This window comes from Euprymna scolopes, chromosome 18 (genome assembly GCF_053919585.1).
Source record: "Euprymna scolopes isolate OS-2025 chromosome 18, ASM5391958v1, whole genome shotgun sequence".
Taxonomy (NCBI): domain Eukaryota; kingdom Metazoa; phylum Mollusca; class Cephalopoda; order Sepiida; family Sepiolidae; genus Euprymna; species Euprymna scolopes.
The window spans coordinates 100,862,471-100,889,477 of record NC_136499.1 but is presented as its reverse complement, the minus strand read 5'-3'; the positions used below and the strand labels follow the sequence as shown (position 1 = coordinate 100,889,477).

General features: G+C 33.8%; 1 protein-coding gene across 3 annotated transcripts in view; it reads right to left on the bottom strand.

The window, feature by feature from the left end:
* LOC145297716 (tRNA-dihydrouridine(20) synthase [NAD(P)+]-like) overlaps positions 1 to 27,007 on the bottom strand; it is a 255,634-nt gene that overhangs the window by 135,712 nt on the left and 92,915 nt on the right. For all 3 annotated transcript variants that reach the window (XM_080143929.1, XM_080143926.1, XM_080143927.1), the window contains 4 exons: positions 24,441 to 24,598; positions 16,441 to 16,606; positions 12,490 to 12,611; positions 5,257 to 5,421 (listed from right to left, as the gene is read on the bottom strand). In XM_080143929.1, coding sequence (XP_080000055.1) covers positions 5,257 to 5,421; positions 12,490 to 12,611; positions 16,441 to 16,606; positions 24,441 to 24,598 — 611 coding nt within the window. The remainder of the gene's footprint in view (positions 1 to 5,256; positions 5,422 to 12,489; positions 12,612 to 16,440; positions 16,607 to 24,440; positions 24,599 to 27,007) is intronic.

Here is a 27,007-nt window from a genome sequence, read left to right as displayed (position 1 = left end):
ATGAACTCAGCTCAGGGGAAGTTGTGAGGAAAAGGTCGAGAAGGCTTGCATATTGACTGGGTGTATCAGGCACACGGGTGGGTTCGTGAACAATCTGAGCGAGGTCATAGGCAATGGCAAAATCATGACAAAACCTCCCCTCGTCATCGGTTTTATTTGAGTGGGTCAGCCATTCCACATTATAGACATTGAAATCACCGCAAATGTAAATGTTAGCCGAAGGATGAGCAGACAGGATGTGGTCAATTTTCTCAGATATGCTCTTAAAGATAGTAACCCCACTGTTGTGGGGGCGATAGAGGGCAAATATAAATGCAGTGGTGTAAGCTAGTGGAACCCGGAAGCACATATAAGGTAAATTAGGGTCTTCTCTGGAGATATCCCTACCACATGGAAAGCCATCTTGCCCATGGCGATCTTGGGAGCCAGATTTAGATGTTAAGTTAGAGTATTCTTTAATTATGAATTCGTCTAGAGAAGTGGTTGGCCCTATGCCAGTTTCACTTAGAAAGAATATGTCCGGTTTCGTCTCCTGTAATTATGTTTAAACCTCTGGAAGGTTGGAACATAGACTCCTGATGTTGGAGAAGGAGACCTGATAGTAGGGGTCTACGTTGGAGGATGGGGTTCTAGGTTTATTTGTGTTTCTTTTTTGGAGATTTGTCATGATTGTTGAGGTTTTCGGGTTTGTGGAGCAGGTTGGTAGACTTGGTTGGAGCAGGACAGAGAGGAAAAATAAGAGAGAAAAAAAGAAATTTTTTTTTTTTTTTGTAGCACATGATAAGGTAAAGCCGTAACAATTACCCACTAGTATGGCATCAGGTGGCCCTACCAGAAACTACTGTATGGTCCAGAATCCATTCACCAAATGGCAGTACAGCAGTACTTTGCACCTGCTGATAGGACAGACTCCTTAGTGGTTAATCCAAGGTTCGGGTCCCTGACTATCAGGTGGGTAACGTCAGCCCAGATGAAACGTTTACCTCCAGCACCCTTACTAGTGACATGGCCACAAGGATAGACATAGAAACAGAAATTTTCTGACATCTCAGGCTACTCTTTACAAAGTACTACCGACCTGGAAAGCAGCTTTTTCTTCATCCTTTGTCAGAAAAATCATTCATTGGAAATGAGGACTGAAGGACAAAAAAGGAGAAGCGAGAGTTACTGGAGCTGCCGATAACACATCCACATGCATTATCTACTCTCCATTGAGAAAATAAAATAAAAAAAGGTGAGAAGGACTTATTAATATCTACTTAGTATAAGTCCGTTGCCCCATTCACGGCTTAGGCTAGTACTTGAAGATGCTCTCCCCTCCCATGTTAATGCATGGATACTTTTTGCCTTTATCTAGGTCGAGCTGGGATGTTAAACCGTTCCAGCTCCACCCCATAATAAATATGCTATAATGGAACTTTTATCAAATTGAAAAAGTCTGGTTATTTTTAACTCATTTAAAAAGCTGGTTAAGAAGTATTACCTTTAGGGTTATGTATTAACTTTAGCTAGAAGTAATGCATACTTTAGAAGAAAAAAAAAAAGCTTTGTGTTTTTGAGTTCAGATAATATGCTAATATAATTTGGGAAATGTTCAATTTCATGGGAGACTTTTTTTTTTTTTCTCGTTTTAAATATAAGAAAAAGTATTGGTTAATAATAGTATTTTCGACAAAAAAGATTTAGGAGAAAGATAAGAAAACAAGACAAATATTCAGGATTAAAGTCAAACCTGTGATAAGGAAAAGGAGAAAAAATATATTTCCTGTTCCATGAAATTTCCGTGGGTCCTACTAGTTTTAACAATTTTCTACACTGTAGCTTGGGCTTTCAGCATTAGTAAAGTTTGTACCAGACTTGTCCTATACTCATGCAGAGAACGGTTAGTGCAGATATTTCAAAATGTTAGCACATATCAACTGGGGGTTCAGATTGACAGGTGATAGTTGCTGAGCCAAATTCTTTATGTAATAGGTGCAAAAGGGACAAAGCTTAAATCTGCATTCTGACATCAGCTTCTTAAACAATGACGATATTTCAGTGGTTTTGGTTTTAGCAAGTATGCATGTCTATCTCTCTCTCTCTCTCTCTCATTCTTCTCTCTTTTCATCACTCTTTTCTCTCTCTGCAAGAGAGAAGAATTGTATTGTATTAAAAAGTTTAGCTGCAAGTGTCGTCAAACACAGATATGTAGTTTTTTTCAGTGAGGGCCATCTGCGATGGATATGGGTCAACAATCACTGAATTTAAATGTTAAAAATAAAACAATTCTATTTCTATAAAAAAAGATTTCTTGTCACATGTTTTATTCAAGCATTCAATTTCAACTCAACAACCCCTGCTGCTGATATTGATGACAATAAATATACTGCGACTAATGACTCTGAGAAGAGACTCACCAGCAGATGTAGCCGACATCAAATCAACCCTAGTGGCCCATCCTTGATGTAACAGAAATGAATGTTTGTATCAACCCCTTAGTTTAAGGTGGGTGTGCCTATCATTTTGTTGTGCTTAACAAACGGGGAGTTGGTTGCCATACCAAGGGCCTAATAACCATTCCAGAGATGTCCTTATGACACGGACAAATCAAGTAACTCTTCCTGGCAAATAATCGTAGCATATTGTAAGTTCTCATTCTATTTATAAATAAAATAGATGATTCTATTTTCTTTGTTCAGTTTTGAAAGACAACGAATACTCTAAGAGTGTCTGCATAAGTAAATGTGAAGCAAGGATTGTGCAATCCCTAACCACTCCTCTCCTGAGTTGACACTGCTTGATTCCAGTGGCAAAAAGAAATACAGGGCGACTGGAAACAATGTCAGGATAAGCAGAGAGCACATACAGCACTTGGTATTTTAGTATTGACCAGGCTCGTTGTTGCTTAGCTTTGATGATCTAGCGGGAACCGGTATGTCAACATGATTATGGAGTATTCTCTTTATTCAAGTACTATCAGGGGGAACCCAGTTTTTCCCAGTAGTAAAATATGCTTAAATATATTTCAATTCATGCAGATTTCATATCTATTACAGAGCCAATACTCTATTGAATATTATATTGCACCTAATATATAGTGCTGATTTAAAAAATTATAAAAAAAAAAAGTGACTTGGGTGCCATCAGCTAGAATCGAAATCAAAACATTTAGCGCTCTAGCCAGGCTCCCTATCATTTGAGCTATTAACAGATGAGAAAGATTTAAAATTAAATCACTTCAAGCTATGAATGAATTTGCACATGCGCAAAAGTAATAGAAATATGTTGGCAAGTTGAAATGAACATTCTGCATTTCAACTTGGCGACATTTGTGTATACATTATTCATCCGCCCATCCATCCAAAGATGTTAAAACCCATACCTGGTGTATGATTACTATTTCCTGTTAAGTTCAGTGTTATGTGACCAGTAGTTTAAAAATTTATCGGTTCAATAGTTACATGAACACATATATACATTTATTGTTTTATTTACGTAGATTATATTACAGGCGTTTTTTTAGATTAGTGAATCCTCCAAGAAATATTGTTTTTATCTTTGGTCTATGAGCAGAAATAAGCAAATACTTGACCTAGGCCGATAAACTTAGATTCTAGGCAGAACTAATTTTCTAGGCATTGATTTTAAAGTGTTAAAATCATTTTCTATTGGCTTCAAAGAAATCACTGGTACAGCCATTTTTTATGTATCACACACAGGAAAGACATTGAAAAATCCAGTATTCACAAAATAACATCTGATAAGAAACAAATAACAATTAATCTGCATAGAAGAAAGGTTAATTATCTTGTCTAGCAATATAAAAAATTTGGTGCTTCTATATTACAATAACGAAAAAAATGTTGAATTTCAAGTAAAACAAATGCTACCTACGTAATTGTCATGTTGCAAATAGTAAAATATCCAAAAATTATGGAAAACGATAAGATAAAAAATTAATTGTTCATCAAAAAAGATATTTGTAAAATCTATCAATTTCGTTTCAAAATCTACCAACTTTGAATTGGAGAGTTAATAGGTGAGGTAATTAAGTTTCTCAATTACTCACAAATTCAATCAGTTATTTTTTTATGAAAAAAAAAAAAAAATAGAAACAGTTAAGAAAGTTATTTTTAAAATTCACAAATTATGTATAAGTGTTATGCCTATTTTTGTTTTCTAAATAATTCCGTCTGCTTTCAACTGAGTTACTTCCCTTTTTGCTCATGTCACGTGACCCAAATGTCCAACCCAGCATTTAATCTTATCAAACTATTTTTACCCTTATCGTAACTGTTTCTCATGAATGATTATTTTCCTACCTTATCATTTCCATAATTTTTGGATATGTTACTATTTGTGACATGACAATTATGTAGGTTCCATTTTTTTTAAACGTTTGAATTTAAAAAATCTTTTTATAAAAAAGTAACTGATTAAATTTGTGAGAAATTAGAAAACTAAAACAACTTCATCCGTTAACTTTCCAATTTAAGTCGGTAGATTTTAAAACCAAATCGCTAGATTTTTAAAACCAAATCACTAGATTTTAAAACCAAATCGCTAGATTTTTAAAACCAAATCAGTAGATTTTAAAACCAAATCAGTAGATTTTAAAACCAAATCGCTAGATTTTACAAATGTTGTTTTTCATGAATAATTATTTTTTTACCTTATTGTTTTCCATAAATTTTGGATATGTTACTATTTGCGACATGAACATTTTGTAGGTAACATTTGTTTTATTTGGAAGTCAATATTTTTTCATTATTATAATATAGAAGCACCCATTTTACTCCTAGCTAAAAAATGTTAATGTCTTTAAAGATCAAATATTAGACTATAGGGTGAAATGATAAAATGGTCGCCCTAGAAAAGACGACATGATTGCACTTCCATTTGATGAAAACCAGTTTTCTTTTTTTGTTGCAGGCCATTTACTAGATTGGCCAGTTGTGTATAAATCCTAAGAGTGAGATCGGAGATGCACCGCTGTACATCTCATGCTCTCTACCAAGTCAAATTATGACAACAGGACCATTGCCAGCACCCTCAAAATGTATCACTGTATTGCCACAAATAACAAGGACATGCCCAGGGTGATGAAAACAAAGGTTATATGCAGTATAGTCAGGGAAGCATGAAAACAGATAGTGAATTCAAAAGTCTAGCAGTCTATGGGAAGAAATTATTAGATTAGAAAACTTTCTGGCATGTAGGGAACTCAACAGTGAAGGGGTGGGACTTTGCTGCTTTTTTCTTATTAATACTTACTTGACATAACGTATCAGCATCTGCACCAAAGTCTTGCCGTCTTCCGTCTTCTGCTGCTTAATACACGGTTCATCATCATTTTCCTTTGAAATCGATAGATTGTGACTTCTTTTCCTTCTTGTTTTCATTGTTTCTTTATAAAATGAGTCCAAGCCCCAAACATGACTGAAACAAGAAAAACAATCACAATTTACTGAAAACATTTTTTTTTTTTTTTAAATTTATTTGAATTTAAAAAGAACAAGTAGATGAGCACTGATAATTTGTGTTATTTGGACTACTATTTTCAGAAAATAATTACCTCCCTTGTTACAATTGGAACTCTCTTGTTTATGTTTTTTTAGTAAAACTGAATTTTCATTAATTGTCTTCCAAAACTGTTGACATAATTTTCTACCTTAACGTTACTGCGACATGACAATTAAGTAGATACGATTGGTTTTGCTTGGAATTCAATGTTTCGATTTTCACTCTAATAATGAAAAAGTACTAAAACTTTTTTGATAACGAAAAGGCATTATACACATTTAATATCTACGGCATAATCCCGTTAACATATTGGTTCTTGTTAGATCACTGAAGTAAAGCAATGTTTAGCTTGGTCAATACTAAAATGAGTTACCATCTGGGAATTCTAGGTACTGCATGTGCTCCCTGCTTATCTCGGCATCGTTTCCAGTCGTCTAGCCCTTCTCCTTGCCACTGAACTCAAGCAGTGTCGATTCAGGAGAGGTGTGTGTAGATTACGCAACCCTTGTCTCATAATTACTCGCGCAGCTACGCTTACAGGAGGTATCCATTGTCTCTTGAGAATGAACGGAGGCATCATTGTCGAGACCAAAAAGTAGAATAACTCCAGAAAATTCTCTATTTTGAATTTGACTTCACTTAAATCAGATACATTCAGTTGTTTTTATTTCATGCCATATCAAACCTTTTCAGGTTGTTTAATGCAGAATCCAGTCATTTTGAAAAAAATGTTTCATGCTATAAGTTTTTTATATCTTCAAATATTTATTCATTGGTCTGTTTTTTTTTTTCTTACTGTGCCTCAACCCTTTAATGCCAAAATGTTTTATGCTTCAAGTTCTTTATATCTCCAAATATTTGTTCATTATGTATATTTTGGTTTGATTACTTTGTAAATGAAAACAGTTGTTTTGTTTTTGCCTTTGCAGAACATGATTGAGTTTTGTAAAAGAAAAAGGAAAAACAATAACATCAATGTTTGGTGCATTCAGGAAGCTATTCAGGTCAGGTTTTTTAACAAGACAATAGACAAGGGGAGATAACCTATTAGTTCTTTTTTTTTGTTATGATACCAGTCATAGCAGGAGATTAAATGAGGCGCTGCATGTCATAACTCGGTAAGCATCATCGCGGCAAAATATCAAGTTAGTATATCATTTAATTCCTCATAGCGTCCTCTAACACGTACAAGAGTAGTTATGGTTGAATTCAGACTGGAATATGGGTAGAAATAAACTAATACACATTATAACCACAGCCGCAGTCCACCTGCTTATCATATAAGGCGTTTATATTCATTTTACAATGAAACATTTCTTATGTTTTAGCATTATCCTCTCCCAATGTTTGAAACTTGGAAAGAAACCAGTGACAGTGTTGTCCCTCAGGCTATAAGGTCAATAATGGGCCTTTGTGTACATTCGATGTCACCTGTAGTGTTATTGGCGATCACCTGGCTCACAGAATCAGTGCCTTAATTCGGTAAACTTGCTGTTTATTATTATTTCTTTTATTATTCTATAAGAGCAAAGCTGTTCAGTGTTTTGATAAAAATGTTATTACTATTTTTGCAGCAGTAAAAAAAAAAAATGTTTAAGTGATGATCTGCTCATCTTATTACATTACTGTTGTTTTGTTTTTTGATTGTGAAAATATTTATTGTGGTTTGCGTGAAAGTACATGCAGTTAACTACTTTCTGTAAAAATATCAGCTATTTATATCGTAAAGTAGGTTTGGTATAACACTGAATGTGAGCACAATGTTTATTACTGCGTCGTTTGTTGTTGTTATAGAAAAGAAGAAAACACTGTTGAAGCTTTTGTCTTCCAAAACACCTTGCTTGCTAACAAAAAGAAGCTAATGTTTTAAGCAACACAATAAAGAAAAACATCACATGAACATCTTTCACAGTTCAGATTCTATGGCATTTTGAAAGTCGCTAAACTTTAACAGGGTTTTTCTCTGTTTTTTGTTTGTGATGCTTACCGAGTTATGACATTCAGCGCCTCAAATCAGACATTGAATTAACCTCTTTTTACAATACGTTCGTCTTTTGATTAAGACATAAATGGTTATAGTCAGCTAACATACCTCCTAACTTCCAGTGTGTCTGCTACCAGAAGCAGTGACAAGGTAAGTCCGTTCCTTCACTGTTTTTCTCTCCTGCCTATATCTTCCCTATATCTTTGTATTATGTTTTTCCGATTGTTCCTTTTTATTATTTAATGATCACTGTGATTTTTTTTTCGGTCTTATTTTAGTTAAGAACTAGCGGGGGTGGGGGGGGTACCTGGCATTGCCCGGGTGTTTAGAGGTGTGTGTCCTCGGGCAGGGGAGGGGGGGGGGAGTAATCAAAACATAAGAATAAGCAAAGTAAATATTAAGAAAAAAAAAAGTTAAAACTTTAAAAAATAAAAAAAAAAACACAAAAAAAAACTAACGTAAGGCAAACGAACGATGTTAAATGTAAAAATGGGAAAAACAAAAAAGAAAACGCAAATGTGATGGAAAAATAAAACAGAAAAACGAACGCTAAAACTTCTTTAAAAAAAAATCTGAAAAATAAAAAAAATTTTTTTTAAATCTGAAAAATAAAAAAAAATTTTAAAAAACTGGCTTAAATAACACTGTTTCAATATTAAAATTTAAAAAATCGAAAAAAAAAAAAAGACACCTCACACCACAATTCGAACACAAAACCTTTAGATAATGAGGTGGCGCTCTAACCAACTGAGCTAAGACGACGTCGACGAAATTGGATCGTTTTTTTTTTAATTTAAACTAAATCATGTTCCGACGTCATTTGCGCATGCGTAGAAGCGAATTTGTCATAAGAGGACGGTTTTTGCTGACCCCTCCCTGTAAAAAACTGATGATTTTAGGGTGAAGAAATTAATGTTTTTGGCCAATTTTTCGATATTTGTCAGGCGAAGGTTGGAACTTTAAAATGATACCAATCTCGTGAAAATCCGTGACCAGTGTCAAAAGTTTTTGCGAGACATACAAACACACATACATACAAACATACACACATTTTCGTTTTTATATATATAGACTAGCGAGGGGTACCCGGCGTTGCACGGGTGTTTGGAGGTGTGTGTGGAAACTCCGGGGGGGGGGGGGGTTAAAAAAAAAGTAAGTATGAGGATCGAACCCGAACCGTCGAGGCAAAGTTGTAAATTAAAGTGTGAAAAAAAAAAAAAAAAGTGCGACGTTAACCATTGCCCCACCGCGAGATGCTAACGGAAACACGTTTGAATTTATTTAATCATTTGGATTTGGCAGGTGCCCGTTTTAATGAGTTAATGAGGTCAAGTTTGACTGCGGGATTTTTATTTTCCCATAGGGAAAAGACTAACCCACATGCGGCGAGCGACAAATGTTGAATATTTATCTTCCTGAAATCGAGCAAATTAAATAGACAGGCGAGCTTCGTTGTTAACTGTGAGATATTACGATTTATATGTGATATAAAAAGTTTTAAAAAGTTGTGAAGCGAGCGACCACTTCTCTGAAAAAAGCCTTTAGTAGACATACAGAAAAAGTGAACACACATACATACATACATACATACATACATACATACATACATTTTCGCTTTTATATTTATAGATTATTGAAATTAGATTTTTATTAAGAATTATTGAAAACATTCTTTTAAATCTTTTTAAACTATTTTGGGAATATCATGCATTGGATATATTTTTTTTAATGATTTTCGAAATTTTGTTATTTTGATTTCAATAATGTCATTTGTTATTTTGATTTCAATAATTTTATTTTTATACTTTCATAAACATAAAAATTTTAATAAAAAACATTTATTTTTTAAATAAAAAATTTTATTTTCATAATTTCATAAACATATTTCTTATAAAATTTCAAATAAAATAAAAAGTTTTTATAGTTGTCAATTTCGTTATTAAAAGTAAAGATAAAGACTAATTGTGTTAATTTTATTTGCATATTTTTGTTAATTTTTATTGTATACTTTTCAATAATGTCCTTTTCTATTTTTTTTCAATAAATTGCTTCACAAAAGGAATACTGTAGAACAATAAAAGTGAAGGAACTGATTTGCTTTGTCACCAGTAGTGTGCTGCAGAAAATTAGGAAATATGTTAGCTGACTATAACAGACATAAACTTAGACATCTCTTTGCATTATAACTTAATACATACGTTTGTGATCAGTTGGGGCTTACTGACAAGAAATGCGCACGAAAGGCATAAATTAAAAAAACTTAAATCTTAAATAAGAATTATGATTCTTTATTATTTGGATTATTACTCATTTTAACTGTGGCTATTTCCCTCTTAATATATTTTTGCCTATTTGTACTTGACTTATGACAGATGAACCGGTGGAATGCATGTTGCCTTTCTGCAATGGCAGCTGCACAATTTGAAGTGAATCATTGGGAAGAGTGGAGCTTGCTATAGTACTTGCGGTTGTCTCATTGGCACACTGTTCAGAAGGAATAGAAAAGATATTGTTTCATAAGAACTCTTTGATGTGTTTTCTTATGGCTTCCCAATCAACCTTTTTGTAGTACCCTGGTGTTTTGAGCAATGGCTCCTCAACTTGGGGCTGTGATTTAAGAGTGATATCTATTAATATCACAAGGTGGTCATTGTTTCTGAGTGGACTATGGGCATTTGTCATACAATCCTTTGGTGTTGTCATTAGGAATAGGTCTAGAAGTGAAGCTTGCTGATCTCCATGCTCTGTGAGGTGGCTTGGGAATGTGATTGCCTGTGTAAGAGAATGAGCTATAAAAAAACTGAGTACAGCATTCAACTAAATTTGTGTAACTCGAGGAGCTGTAAAGTGTAACGTAACATGCAGCCGCAGCCGAGATTGAACTCATTACACAAGTTTGTAGTAGAATTCAAATCTTGTCCGTAGCTGAACACTTGATGCTTTGCTAGGACTATCAAGGGTATTTTTTATCGTGACGCCATCACTGAATGGGTTGCCTACCACAGCTTGCCCGGATGTTTGGAGATGTGTGTTGAGCAAAAAAAATGTGGTAGTAGGTAGGCAGGTTCGAGCCCGTACCACAAAGGAGGAAAAGAACGTGGAAAAAAGAAAAGTGACATCTTTGCCGTTGCGTCGATCGCCAAACCGGAAGTGGCAAAGGTTTAAATTAAGGCTAGTTAATCGAAAAGGGGATGACTTTTGAAAATATCGGTGAAAAAAGCGACCCCCTCCGTGTAGAAAAGTGCCCAGTTGAGGGTGAAGGAATTAATATTTTTAGCCAATTTTTCGATATTTGTCGTCCGAAGACGATACCAATCTCATGAAAATCTGTCACCTCTGTCAAAAGTTTTCGGCAAACATACAACCATACATACATACTTTCTATGTTATCTATAATATAAATCTCACCTGTCTGTTTAAATGTAACACTTATACCCTGTCATGGTTGACAGAACGAGAACAATCTACTCTTGTGTTCAGTTAAAAATTTTTTCCTAGTTACCAAGTTTAAAAAAATGGACCGCTAACTAAATCGGCCAAAACATTGTTAGTATTATTTTGATTACTTGACCTATCGTTCTGGATGCTATTCTCACAATGTTTTGGCTGATGTAACCTTTGACTTTTTTCAGATATATCTGATATACAGAACTCGGAAATGTTTCTGTCAAACAGGAGAATCTGCATAAAATTTAAAACAAAAACCTTTATTTAATCTGCAAGGGTAGGTTTTTCTCGTTTTGATCAGATAAAAGTCTTAAGTAATTCGTAATTGTATTCTTAGTATCACCCACTCTGAGGATTGAAACTTCAACCTCAAGAAGACTGTCCCTTAGAACTAATTATTATTATTATTATTTTTTTTTAACAAAGGAGTCACCACTTATCAAAACCTGAAGGCTACTTGAGGATAGGGGGTTATTCGAGTGTACAGTAGTCACTCGAATAATAGCGTAGTAATCATTAGTAGTGGAAATTTGATATAATTTGGATTATTTAAGAGGACGGTTCAACAAGAACTTGTTTACATTGGACTTTGTTTGTTGTTGTTTTTTATGGCATATCAACCACTATGGGTCGTTTAATGCCAAACCATTTGTTGAATTGGGATGGTTTGTGTTTTTTCTTTTTGGTTGTGTAAATTTTTATTATTATTTTAAGGTTTTATTGGTGTTTAAAGTAATTTGAATAGTTGTATTTTTTTTAAAAGTATTCTATGATCTGATGTGGTGCTACCTTATTGAATAATTCTTTGATTTCTTTTGCTGTATAATATATATCTCTGATGTTTTTGTATTTCCGGCATTCCATTAGTGTATGTTTTATTGTCATTTGTTGGCCACAGAATGTGCATTTTGATTTTTCTATAGTTTCAATTAAGTATGAGTGTGTTAGTGTGTCCAATTCTAATTCTGTTCAAAACAATGTTTTCTTTTCATCCTTTTATTACTGTTTTGTTTTCCTTTTTAATTGTAGGTTAGTGTTCATGTAGTTTATTTTGGGTGCATGTATTCCACTCTGCTTGTCACTTCTGTTGTATTTTTATTTATTTTTTTTTTTTACTGAAATCTGTGTATGGAATTTTGATGTCTACATTAAACTTGAAGAAAACTATATTGTAGTCAGCTGAAAAGTGGGCCAGCAGAACAGAGTTCCACAGACATGCAGTTCTAGGAAAGAAATTTTGTTCATAGAACCCATGTTTAGGTTTAGGCACAGATAGAGAGTGAGGGAAATTATTGATAGTGGTTTTAGCTAGAATATGTAACTAACTCTAAATATATTGACCTCTATATCTGGTCCTTTGTTCCAGTTCCCTCCACACCTTGATTAATAACCTTATTTTATAATGCTTTTGTGTGCCTTATAGAACCAGCTCCTCCGCAGAGTCTTTCTGTTAACCTCACTTTCTATATTTTTGTTCTACATATTTCTTCTTTTTTTTTTTACTTCCAAACACTTTGAGGGAGGGAGGAGGGGGGGGTCAATCAAACACTTACCAAATTTCTTCAAGCGACATAACAGCTAGTGTCTCCTGCCCTTCTTTCATGTCCATATCTTCCCGCAATATTTGAAGAACACAGTATTTCGTATTCGCATAATGGCTATCGTACAACACTGCCTGAAACAAATAAACGCAAAATATACACCTACAATTAGAAACTCATTTCAAAAACTATTGCAAAACAAAAAGAAAGCAATTTCTATTTTTTTTTTTTTACAAAGAAGTCACCACTTATCAAGGCCCAGAGGATAAGAGTTAATGACTATAGAGTAAGGAAAATTTTGTAGTAAGTGGAAATTTAGTAAATTGGATTATTTAAAGGGATGGCTCATCAAGAACTTGTTTATGTTGGACTTGAAGATAACCATATTTTAGTCAGTTGGAAAGCAGGAAAACAGAATAAAGTTCCACAGGCGTGCAGTTCTAAGAAAGAAGCTTTGTTCATAGAATCTACATTTAGCTTTAGGCACAGATAAAGAGGTGGAGGGAATTATGGATAGTGGTTTCATCTAGACAAGTGTTTTTCATGAAAGTCAGGCTAGGGGAAACCATAGATTGGAGCTCAGACGAGCAATTGCCATGAAAATAAAGATAAAAGTAAGATTTAACATTAATAAATCTCTGAACTGTAAAACATGTTTTTTTTTAATTATTTTTACTCTTCTTTATTAGATTTGAGACTCTTTTTTAGACCCTGTCTAAGAAGGAGAGACTAGTGGTAGATGCATCAGCCCAGATGTAGCAACAATACTCCATGCATAGTAAATAGAGACTTTGTAGATATATACAATGCGTGCCAGAATTATATGCAAAACGATTTTTTTGTTCTAACTCTGATAGTTGTTAATAAAAATTAGTGAAACTTGGCACATTATTTTAGTGGAGCAGGTTATCTCAATATTCCATAAGAATCTTTCACTTAGTGATACATAGTAGGTGAAAGATTGTTTCAGCAATCTGCCCCACTAATGGCAACACTAACACATGTACAGATCTAAAATTGTGGGAGAGACAACAATACGACAGAACAAGAATGGAAAATAAAAGAGAAGAAGACCATAGCATGCAGTATTGGGTCAGTGATTGTTGTCAATGGGGGAGGGGCCACATGGTCTCACACTGTGTGGCTCGGTTTGGAATTGGTTAGAGAGACGGATACATGGAATGTGCCAAAGACAGTACATGAAGATCTCTTCAATTAAGCGGTAGTTTTAGTCCTTTTGCAATCCCCTGTTGCAGGTTAGGATGAATTTAACTGTTTCATTGGACCTCATGGCCCTAAAAAATTGGTAATAACGCAAACAGGCTGAATACCGAAGATGAAAAGTTCACAATGATAAGAAGGGTCCGTAATGCGGTTGTAGACATTCTGTCTTATAAGTAAGCCTATTTCGTAGGCTTTTACAAATATGTTCTATACTTCATCCACGGCTGAGATCTGAAGCATAGAAGTTAGCACCCAAGTCTCCTTCTGACATTAATAAAAAAAAAATTAAAAAAAAAAAAAACTCTGTAATTTTCCTTTTTGACATTTGAACACAATTAAAAATGGCGTCTTTTTAAATGCTAAAATTCTAAGATCCAAATGATTTCTAATTTTTGTTATGTCTAAGTGAATATAAAAATATATATTTATTTTTGAGCAGAACAAACACAAGGGACTTCCCCATTACAAAAATAGGGAGGATGTTGCAATATTTTGGTGTTTTTAATGTGTATTTTTAAATTTCATGATATTTGTGGATTCGTTTTTTTCTGTGATCATTTTTTCAGTTTCTTCGTAACTTCTGAGTGCTACCTTGAATTGGCTAAAAGTCATGGGTTTTTTTTTCTGGGTTATCACGGTGGTAAATGGCTTGAAATCACTCGGTAATCCCCTAAGGACCATGGAAATTAACAGACTGTCACTTATAACTTCACCAGACATTTTTAAAGAATTTGCAGTTGTCTCGGCTCTTATAATATAATCAGTAATAGTTTCGGCTTCCATTCGTTTTAGAGAGGTCAGTTCAGTGTATAAAGAATTTTGGGTTTTCCTTTCAATAAATAATGCTCTCTACTTATGTTTAATGCTTTGCAGCCGTCGTCCAGGGCTTCTCTCATTACCAGTGATAGACTTTGGTCATCTAAACACTGTATTAATTCCGCAAAGACAGTTGCGTTCTTTTCAATGAATTCGGAGTCGTTTCTGTTTTCAGGTTGTGTTTGTAGTACTTTGTGTAGATTTTGGATTCGTAGATATCCTAGAAATTTAACTTGCCACAATTCGAATTTTGATTCGGATCCATCGAAATAAAGACGCACGCTGGGCCCATAACCTCTAGAAGTGTAAGCCATTTTGAGTTTCAGAACAGTTTCAGATGGTTCGCTGTTACACACAAGTCCTGGGAGGTGACTTGTTTTATAGTAGATAGTTCCACAGAACAAAATATTCTTACCGTGTCGAGACGGAAAAGAACATGTGAAATTGCTCCAGAAAAGGTTTAATATTTATGAAGCAATTCTGGTTTCTGATTAGTTGGTAGCAGAACGTGAATTAATTTGATTTGTCAGTTCTTAACAGCAGCGTTTATAAATAGAATCGTCCGACTGTGTGGGATCATACCCCATTAAAAACACCAAAATATTGCAACAGAAGACATAATAAAAATGAGTCCTTCCTCCTTCTCTGATCTGGAACGAACTGAAGAAAACTGAAAGGGAAATAGAAATTGGCGCCAAAGGCATGTGACATGTCTGGTTAGATTCGACCAATCAAATTGATCGATACAATGGCAGTTAGGGCTTGTACTATGACTGAAAAATTTCTTAAGAAAGGCCACTTGAGGATAAGGTTAATGAGTGTCAGGTGGTTGTCAAGACAACACTGTCATGATCGGTAGTGGTGGAAATTTGGTAGAATTTGATCATTTAAAAGGGCGGCTCAATAAGAACTTGTTTACATTGGACTTGAAAAGAACCATGATGTAGTCAGCTGGAAAACAGCCCCGCTGTATAGAGTTCCACAGCAATATTGTGCGTATCTTTTTCTCCAAACTTACCATACACATTCCAGCAATCGGATATCCGATATAAATGTCGTCGCTGGCAAGACGTATCCTTTTACTAAGGAGTGGTTGTCGTTTGTGTTAGGCATTGTCAGTAAAGAGATCTTTCATCTTTTGAACCTCTGAAAATCCAAACAGCTTTGTCTATCAATCATATGCTCTGGGCTTCCAATTTTGCTAAAGTTCTAAATTAAGTATTCCCCTGCAAACGACTTGTAAGAAATACTTCCACTTTGTCACCATGTTGCAATACTGCACAACAGTTATGGAGTTAGTTGATATAGCTATTTCAAGAATTAATGGACTTATCCACACAATGCATACAATTACATCTAAAACATTTGAAGTATAATGGGGGGGGGGGTTTCACCTCAAATACAAAAACGGAATGTTCAAGAAAGATTATCGCTACAGTCCTCTGTCTCTACTCTCGTTGCCTTCTCTCCTGCCTGATCGGGAATAATCTCCTAGCACCGAGAAATGAACATCGTTTTATAGTTTCCATCTTCACGCACACACGAGATTACGCGAGAACGGACGAAATAAAAATGCTGGCCGCCATGTTTGTTCTTCCTTTTCTTCGCCTGAACTCACTCGCTGAGCACCCACGGTAAGACTTGTCTTTCTTACTTCTAACCACAACATTATCACTTAGTGATTCATGGCAGTTATGTCCCCAGAATCATGATGTATACTTCTGTAACATACTTAGTTAATACACTTTTTTAATAATACCATTGTATTTTTTTTTATCATTATTATTACTAGTCTGCAAGGCAATAATGGAATTTGAGACTTACACTGTCACAACAATAAACAGCGTTTGATATTGCTTGATTCTAGTAAACAGTTCAATCCACCTCTACTACTGTGTTTATACCAAAATTAAAATGACTTACGTATTTGATGTAGTCCCTGGCAACATCAGAAATTTTAAGAGGACCATCTTTACGGAAGATGGAACAATTCCATTGCGCTGCACGAGCAATCATGGCCGACGTTACCCCACAATCTTGGCAAAATTGTTCAATATCTTTCACAGATCGGAGCCCTTTTGAACCACCACTTAAAAAGAGGGGGAAAAAAATGGAATCATTTTTTTTATATATTAATAAAAAGAATAAACAAAAAAGACAATCTATATATCTATAAAAGTGAAAATGTCTGTGTGTGTGTGTGTGTGTGTGTGTCTGTCTGTCTGTCTGTGTACGTTTTCCTACCAAATAACTGTTAATTTTCGGTCTACAGACTCGAAATTTGACATACGGGGTATTGAGATTTGGGAAAATCTTTTTAATTGGGTTTTAGCCAGAAATTTCGCTGTTAAGGGGTCAAAGTTCAACGATTTGACCTTTGAGAACTCTACCAAACTCCTCTGCCAATTTTGGGTCTAAATGCTTGAAATTTTAGATATAGGTTACTTGGACATGGATCTAATTTTATAATTTGATTTGAGCCCAAAACTATAAATGTTAAGGGGTCAAAATTAGGGTCAAAGGAAAAGAAAATTTGATCTCTGCAGTCTCTAACAACTTTTCTCTATGGTAGTTAAGGAAGCCTATTATATAGAAAGGCATATGCACACTTTTTAATATATACATATGCATATGAACTTATGAACAATACATAGGGCCCGAGCAAAGCTGGGCGGAACTGCTAGTTAATTATAATAATTAAAACAAAACAAAAAAAAAGAATGACATGATTATTTAAAATAACATCTTAATGTTTCTTTATATAATACTAGTGGGGGTTCCCGGTGTTGCCCAGGTGTAGAGAAGTTTTATGGTAAGGGTATTGATCAACAAAGCCCTAAAAAAAAAAAAAAAAAAAATGTTTCAAAACCCCCTAAGAATAAAATGAAAATAGCAGCAAGTACCCATGCGAGCGTAAAACAAAAAAAAAAGTAGCAGACAGGCTCGAACATGTAATGCTTAGAGGAAAATAAAGCAAAAAAAAAAAAGCAAATGGTTTAGTCACCATGCCCACAGTGACATACAACGTTGTCGCCGTTCAAATTAAGCTTAGTCATTGCAAGGCATATAGTGACTTTGCAAAAATATCAACAAAAAAGTGACCCCTCCTTGTAAAAAAAACAAAAAAAAACGGCCTTGTTGACCGTGAAAGAATGAATGTTTTTGGCCAATTTTTGGATATTTGTCATCAGAGAGACTGAGCTTTCAAACGATAGCTATTTTGTCAGTGTTGGTCATGAATGTCGAAAGTTTCAGCGAGACATACAAATATACACACTAACAGACGTTTGAGATTTATATACTAGAAGAAGATTTACAATGTAAAGAATATGATTGACTGATTATGCTATAAATACCGACTGGTAGAGTTGGCTAGGAGAGGTACACCAAAAACCTCACATTAAGAATATACAAACTCCGACCACGAACACCCATTCATTAAGGTGTCTTACAAGATTATTACATGAATATGTAGCCAGGACCACTCAACTACTTCAAACGAATATATCTCTTCCACGGAACATATCACATAATAATTATAAATAAATAGTCTCTCTTCCATTACTGCAATGTGGCATCTTCAACAGAATATGTTCCGATGAAATTGGTACATGTGCCCCCTCGACCAACCTGATAGGCACACCAACTTCACCGTAGTGATTCTCATATACCGGAAGGCTTTCTACTCTAATAGCTTTATCATCAAACCACTTACCTGCAGAATTCTCTCCTGGATGTACTAACAGGCAGAAATTTAAATGTAATGTGAACAAGCATCTCACTGCACAACTCCCCACTTAAGGTACTCCTATAAATCTGGTCGTTAATTCATAGTAACTCTTTACATCTCAGTGTGTTTACTTGTTTCGGGTGAATTGAAGTAAAGAAAAAAAAAATGTTTCATTTCTACTGGAGCAATCCAGAGATCTATATCGACAATTTTGCTCTCATTAAAACCTCACTAATTACTTTGTCTCAAAAGACCGGCTACCATCTCTGTTTTTCTCTTGACCAACTCTCGAGTCAGAGATACATTCTATGTATTGCTAGCAGTGCCCTAAACTGTCTAGCTCATGGTGTCTATCAGCCTCTGCTCTTCCCTATATGAGAATCTGAGCTGTTAATTCAGCCTTCCAATGTCACGAGTGAGAAGGGGGAATCAACCACATTGTCTCTCTTTTGCCAACACTCTTTCCTTCCCAAGTTCTATCTCCCCGTCTTGCCATTTGGCACCAATTCGGCTCTTCCACCTCGGACGTTGATTCCACGATTGAAACTTTGACTTTGTACATTCTCTTTTTATCAAAACTGGAACCTTTTTTAATGAAAGCTGTTTAAAGAACATCTGAAGAAATGTAGATGTTTATAACTTCAGGTCTAAACAATATTTAGTGCATATTTAGTAGGTGCAGGCAAAAATAGGAGGATCTAGTTTTGAAAGCCGATTTATCATAATTATTTTGTAGGTTTCCGACTACTTTTTGATTGTATTTGAAAGATTAGAGACTAAAGTTAATTTCCTAAATTTGTACATGTGAAAAAAAAAGTTATGAAAAATGTTTTCACAGCGAGCTAAATTTTGAAGTTAAATAAATTCATTGTAAAAATCCTTTAAAAGATAAATATTAGTTTTCTGGGTCTGTTTCAAAGATAATTAGTAAAGTCCTAAGATATTGAATAAAACAAAAAAAAACACCTTGTTTGTGCAAAAAAAACTTGATTAGCCCTCAAAAAGCAAGTAATTTACTGTTCGCCAAAAACGCAACAAACTAAAAAAATGTAAACACGATTATAAGGAGGCCCAGAATTTCAGCCAATCGAAACGTTGTTTCAAATGAAGTCATGATAGTAAAAGGAGGTAGGGGTGTCAGATTTCTTTTATTTTCCAAGATGTGCATCCATAGATTCCTATTCTGAACATTTATATCATTTTTTCATTTAATTATTTTTTATGATGTTCCTGTTTTTAAATTAATTTTTTTTTTAATTATTGTTCGAGATTATATAAAAATTATGTTACGCCAAAAGTTTCACATTCTTGCAAGCAAGGAAATTATTAAAATATTGCATATAAAAATTATGCAAAATCTGTAATTTAAAAAAAAAAAAAGTAGAAATATTTTTGCTATTATAATTTTTTTTATGTGAAAATATTAAATAAACAATGCTTAATTCAATGGTAATATCGGTAGTTTGAGAAATTCATTTTTCTTCAAGTTATATTGAATTCATTAATACAGACTTTAGGGGCTTTTTTGGTAATGTTCCTGTAAAAATTATTTGATTTTTTTATTGTTACAAATTACGATGCCTTATTTATATAAAAAAAGCAAAAATAAATTCTTGCATTTTTTATTTATTACTGAAAATTATAACTTTAGTAAACATATTTTTTGTTTAAACAAAATAATATATTTCAACTCAGATTTAAATAAAAATAATGGGTTCATTATATTCCGCAATCATTATTTGATAAATACTGAAAAGTTCATTAAAGTTGGTTAATTTCCTGATTTTTGGTGAATTTTTAATTAAAGGGAGGGGTCAAAATGTTTATGCATTTTGAGTATTGGCATTCATTTTGCCCGTACCTAATATTTAGAATTACACTTATTTAAAAGAAATACAGAAAGATTTTTATAATGTGAATTCCCATCATGGAACGAAGATATCATATTCCAAAAATCACGTGGGTTTAGCTAGTAATTTTTCTATTTGGCTAGTAAACAAAAATATTTACTTGTCAAAGGTCATTAAAGATAAATTTGTCCATAGAGCCCTGAGATATAGGGAGAGGAGGGGATCTGCCTTCAGATTACCATCTAATTTTGCACTTTAAACATCAGCTTAGAGTTAAAATCAGATGTGATAGGAAGACGTTACACTTTACTCAGTTCAAAAGAAGGTAGATACACACTGTTAGCTTATGTGTGTTTGGATGCACCATGTTTGAGTAGGTGTTCCCTGCCTAGGCATGGTGCGTGTTTACCTAAGACTCATCCCAGTCAGCAAAGTCTCTTAGCTAGTGGTATGAGCTCTGCCCCCAATTTTTGTTGTTGTATTTGTTTTTATCAGCGATCCTCCAAGATTCCCACTCTCCATTTTTGTTTTGTCTACTCTCTGAACGACAACTATTTCGGAAGACACCCCCTTTTTCATGAACCCCATTCTTTTCATGTCCCTGATAAGCCCCACTCTCACCTAGGAACTGACTCACTTGTTTTCAGCCATGGAAAGACCTCAGAAAACAGTGTGCAGCTCATTTTTAGCCTGATCGATTTGGGAAGGTCTTATGAACCATGTAGCATTTTAATCTGTTTTACTGTAAATACTGCCTGTTTTTTAGTAGACCCCCTTCCCTCCACTGATAGAATCCGAGTTGTACATATATTTTTGTAAATAAAAAACATCTGAATCCGGATACAACATTAAGTGGGATTGCCCAACATGTGAATGCAGCATTTTGATGACTGGAACTAATTTAATAAAATAGACCAAAGGGATTACACACAACGCCTCTCCTACTCCATCCTACTATACCCAATTTGGCCTTGCGCCACATACCTATTGCTGTATAAATTTTCAGTTTATTTTGTGAAATTTCTTTTTTGTAAATCATATTGTAAATCATACGTGCAAATAAATATAATCTGTACGGAAAATTGCGGTAACTGCTTCGTCTTGTTGTCCACTTATTGGTACTTAGTTTGTAACCATTAGTAATGACTGGATAAATAAATTACAAGATGCGTCAGGGTTATGAAAATAATGTATTTATTATCAAAATGTTGCAGTCTTGCAGTAATAATAACATAATAGTATTGTTAACAAAAAGTGTATAAACAAAAGTATGTTACAGAAGTACACATCATTATTCTGGGGCCATAACTGCCACAACTCGCTGCCACAGCATTTAGATGTAACTGTATTTATTGTTTCTGGGTAAGTCCATTTATTCCTGAAATAGGTATATGTCAGCTACCCTTATAACATCCAAGTAAGTAGAAAAGTAACTTATCTTGCCTTTGGTAACACTTATTTGTTTGTACTTTTTTTACAACCCTTTTCTGATTCTGCTGGATATTGTAAAATATCGAGAAAGTCTTTTCTTTTTCTTTTATTTACTAAACTAACTGTACCAACCTGACATTGTCCAAAATCAATTACATTCAAATTCATTATGTAAATATGTCTGCATTTTATAAGCATTTTTATTTATTCACTTATTTATTTTACAAAGAAATAAATCTCAGAATTTGTTACTGTTTCTGCTTATCACATAAAATGACCTTCACTTCTCCAGTGGATGCCAAACATTGTTTATCTGTGACGGACACCAACTAGGCCTTAATGATATACTAAGAATCAACTACAACCATATCCAGTAATGTTACATGGACCAGACAGAGGCAAGTTACAACTATATAGAATAAAAAAAAAATAACTAAGTAAACTTTGATTATTAAACGACCTGACCTGTTGGGTTAAAAATTGTATCTATTTAAAGTATTTCAGAAAAGAAATAATTTTTTTTGTGAAAACTGGATCATGGTAATTTAAGAATTATAATGTTTGGACATGAAGGATTTTTTTTGAGTAAAGAATTAGAAGATACCATGCTTGGTAATTATAATCAGGTATTCGTGGAATCCGATGATTAGCAGCCAATCAGAACTAAGTAAAAGAAATGATCTGGGGTGGAGGGAGCAGTCAGTGTTAACTTGGAGGAAGTCTTATAGTTAGATTGATAATATCATAGAATAAGAAAATGAAAAACCGAAGATCTCAGATTGAAAGTGTATGCAATGGATGAGAATTCCATACGTTTGATGGGAGAGTGAGAGTAAAAGTTATGGTGACTGTCTAAGTATGACTGTTTCATGAGAGTCTGGTAGGTCGGAATTAACATAGGAAATATCAAAATCAACTGAAACTAACTAATAATTTCCAGAAACATGCATCAAGTAATGACAGAAAGCATGAGTGTATTGCAGTGGCGTAGCAAAGTGTGTGTGTGGGGGGGGGGGGTCCGCCCCGGGCTGCACGTGCCAGGGAGTGGCATTTTGAGAGGGTAAAAAAATAAAAAAAATAAATGAAAGCTAACAAAAAATCTGAAATTTTATGCCGAAAAGGTTGTAAAACATCAGGACTTTTAGAGATATCAGAATCAGAAAAATGTGTCCCTATTTTATGAGCGGCACAAGTCAGGGGCAGCATTTTGAGAGGTTAAAGATAGAAAATAGAAAAAAAAAATAAAAGTTAACAAAAAATTGGAATTTTGTAAAAAAAAAAAATCGGAACTTTTGGAGGTATATGAATAAGAAAAATAGTCCCTATTTTACGAGTGGCCAATGTCAGAGAGCAGCATTTTGAGAGGGTGAAAATAGAAAAAAATAAATAAAAATTAATAAAAGCTAACAAAATATCTTAAATTTTATACTGTAAAGTTTTTAAAAAATCGGAACTTTTGGAGGTATTGGAATCGGAAAAATGTGTCTCTATTTTATGAGCGGCACATGCCGGGGGGGGGGCATTTTGAGAGAGCAAAAATAGAAAATAGAAAAAATAAAAGCTAACAAAAAATTTGAAATTTTGTTATCGGAAATTTTTTTTTTAAAAATCAGAACATTTAGAGGTATCGGAATCAGAAAAATGTGCCCTTATTTTACGAGTGGTCCATGTCAAGGGGCGGCATTTTGAGGGGGGGGGAATAGAAAACAATGAATAAAATAAATAAAAGCTAACAAAATATCTGAAATTTTATACTGAAAAGTTTTTAAAAAATCGGAACTTTTAGAGGTATTGGAATCGGAAAAATGTGTCCCTATTTTACAATTCTAAAACCGATTGTTTTAAATTTTTAATTTAATTTTTCATTATCGGTACTAAGGATTAATATTTATTGTTTTTAAATTATCACTAAAACTAAAATGATAATAACATCAAAATACGATGTAAATTTGTTTTATTTGTAAAACAAAGTTTTAAACAAATTGCATAAATTCTCTACGAAAGCAGTTGATTTACATGTTCCAAAAAATGTTGAAAAATTAAACAAAACATTTTTGTCAAGAAAAATACTTCCAAACATCACTGATAATTAAATGGAATAATGTTTGTGTTTATAGTCCTATAGTGACTGAATTTAGATGAGAAAAAAAACAAAAAAACAATCATTTTATTATATTCATATATAAGAACAAAAAATACAACAAAAATTCAGCCCATCTTATACATTTATTTCAATCCTTTTCAAGGTGTAGGGAGGATGACCCAGAAAAACCTAAAAAGCCGATTGATACCTGGGAACAATATAGCGTCTAGACATGGTAGACAAATCAACCATGGCTGCAATCTAACCTTGTAAATGGTCAAATCGTTCAACTTTGACCCCTTAACAGCCAAATGTCTGTCCAAAAACAGATTACAAAGATTTTCCCAAATCTCAGTACCCTGTATATCAAATTTCGAGTCTGTAGACTGAAAATTGACAGAGTTATTGCATAGGGAAATGTAGACAGACACTTTCACTTTTATAGATTGGATAAAATCACATTTTTCTTAGACATTATAAAGTAGATGGTAGGAGTCTAAATGCAGGGGACATAACTCCGAAAGGAGTATTTGCGATTACTTGTGCCATGGCAGCAATATTTGTTGTCTATAGCGATAGACTTATTTTTTACTAAAAACACAATAGCAGTTGTTCTACATGATGAATTTCTGTAATTTTTGGATATATTACTATTTTCGACATCAAAATTAAGTATGTAACATTGTTTTTGCTTAAAACAATATAATTAAAAAAATCGATTTAAAAAGCACCTGCTTTTGTAGTTTACAAATTACAAATTAAAATGTGTTTTATGTTTTTTAGATCAAACGATGAATATTGATAACAACTAAAAACCATTTCTACTCACTTGGCTATCACTGGAATGCTGACTGTTTTGGCAATTTCTCGAATGAAATCGTTACGATTTGCATGTCTTGGTCGTTCGTGTTGAGTACGAGCATGCACAGCAATCGCAGACACACCTGTACTCTCGATTAACTTCACAAGATTCAAGGTTTCTTGCAACTTAAAAAAACAAACAGATACACAAAATTTTATAAAGGAAACGAAGATCAAAATAAATCAATACTATCCAAATTTGTCTATATATATATATATATATATATATATATATATATATATATATATATATAGATATATATATATATATATATATATATATATAGATATATATATATATATATATAGATATATATATATATATATATATTATTATTATTATCATTATTATTAGACCTACCTGGCATTTCCTGGAGCCAAAGTAACATTTCTAGTAAAATTTCTCTATACTCCAATATATATATTTATGTATATGTATCTATCTATATATTTAGACAAATATTATTGAATAGCACGGAATTAAATACACAATATATATATATATATATTGTGTATATTTAGGCAGCATTTTCTCATTTAGACAAATATTATTGAATAGCACGGAATTAAATACACAATATATATATATATATATATATATATATATATATATAGTGTATATTTAGGCAGCATTTTCTCATTTAGACAAATATTATTGAATAGCACGGAATTATTCTGTTTTACAATTTTCCTTTTTATCTTCTCCAATCTCCGAATAGTACTTTTTGTGTTTTTCTCGAAATTGTATATGTTGGATCCATAATCGCGAGTGCTTTCGACAGAAGGACTTCTATCATCCTCACCTTCTGTCGAAAGCGCTCGCGATTATGGATCCAACATATACAATTTCGAGAAAAACACAGAAAGTACTATTCGAAGATTGGAGAAGATAAAAAGGAAAATTGTAAAACAGAATAATTCCGTGCTATTCAATAATATTTGTCTAAATGGGAAAATGCTGCCTAAATATACATATACACACACAATATATATATATATATATATATATATATATATATATATATATACACACACTCTTACAAGAATGTATTTACAGAAGTACAGAATAGTATGTTACAGAAAGTCTGCATCCAATACTATAACTATAATTGCTATCAATTACGGTATTAATTTCCTTCTTATTGCAAGAAGATGTAACACTAGGCTGGAAGATGGAAAGAAAAGGCAGCGATGGTGCCATATTTTGCTGGAAGGGAATTGCTTAGCATGCCGTTTGCAGAAACGGCGGTCGTGATTTTTGACCTTATCTGCAGCATAATTATTTTTACTGCAATTTTGTCCCAAAATGAACTTTGACATTTCAAACCACAATTTTAAGGAATATTAATGGAATGTGCTCCAATGTACTCAGAGCACTTGTGCCCCCTCGATGTACATACCCCCAACTAATCTGACAAGCAGCAAAATCCCACTCCTTCACTGTTGAGATCTGTAGATGCCGGAAAAACTTCTACTCAGTTTCTTCCCTCAGATTTGGAATTCCCTCCCTGTTTTCTATTTCCCTGACTGTACTAAACTGCTTTAAATATAATGTGAATGGACATCTTGATGCTTAACTCCCTACAATCCCTTGTTAAACACAATCCGAAACAGTAGCCCCTTACGTTCCAAGTGTCAATATACTTCATTTGGGGTGAAAGAGTTATAAGAAAAAAAAAAAGGAGTATTTGATTTTACTTCTATTTTTCCTGCCACCTCTTTTTTTTTCACAAGGGAATCACCGCTTATCAAGGCACAGAGGCCACTCGAGGCTAAGGGTTAAAGAGTGTACAGTGGTCAAAAGGACAATATCATAGTAATCGTTAGAAGTGTAAGTTTGGTAAAATTTGATTACTTAAGGGGAACGGCTCATCAAGAACTTGTTTACGTTGGACTTGAAGACGGCCATATTGTAGTCAGCTGGAAAGCAGGTAAATGGAAAAGAGTTCCATAGGTGTGCAGTTCTAAGAAAGAAGCTTTGTTCATGGAATCTACATTTAGGTTTAGGCACAGATAAAGAGTTGGGGAAATTATTGATAGTGTTTACAGCTAAACGAGTGTTTCTTGTGAATGTTTGGCGAGGAGGGACCATAGATTGGAGCTCAGACGAGCACTTGTCATGAAAATAACAATAAAGCAGAGACAGACTCGCAACGTCTCTTCTGTGAGAAAGAGGTTGCAGGGAAGAGAAAAGGCCATCCTCCACTAGGTTACAAAGTCTATTCTGAACTCTGTCAAGGCAAGATAAGATCTTCCTAGCAGCTCCTGCCCAGATGTGACAGCAATACTTCATCCTTGGGCATACCTGGCTCTTATATGAGTAGAATATTGCATCAGCAGATAGATATCTACTGGATCGATAGAAGGATCCCATAATTTTTCCAACAACCTTGGCAACAGATTTGATGTACGTATTCCATTTTAGATCAGGCGTAAAGGTCAAACTCAGAAGCTTGTCAAAACATGGAGCCTCCCCATGCAAATTCAAATTAAAATCTATTTAGTATTATGCATGTAATTTTAAGAATAACCTGT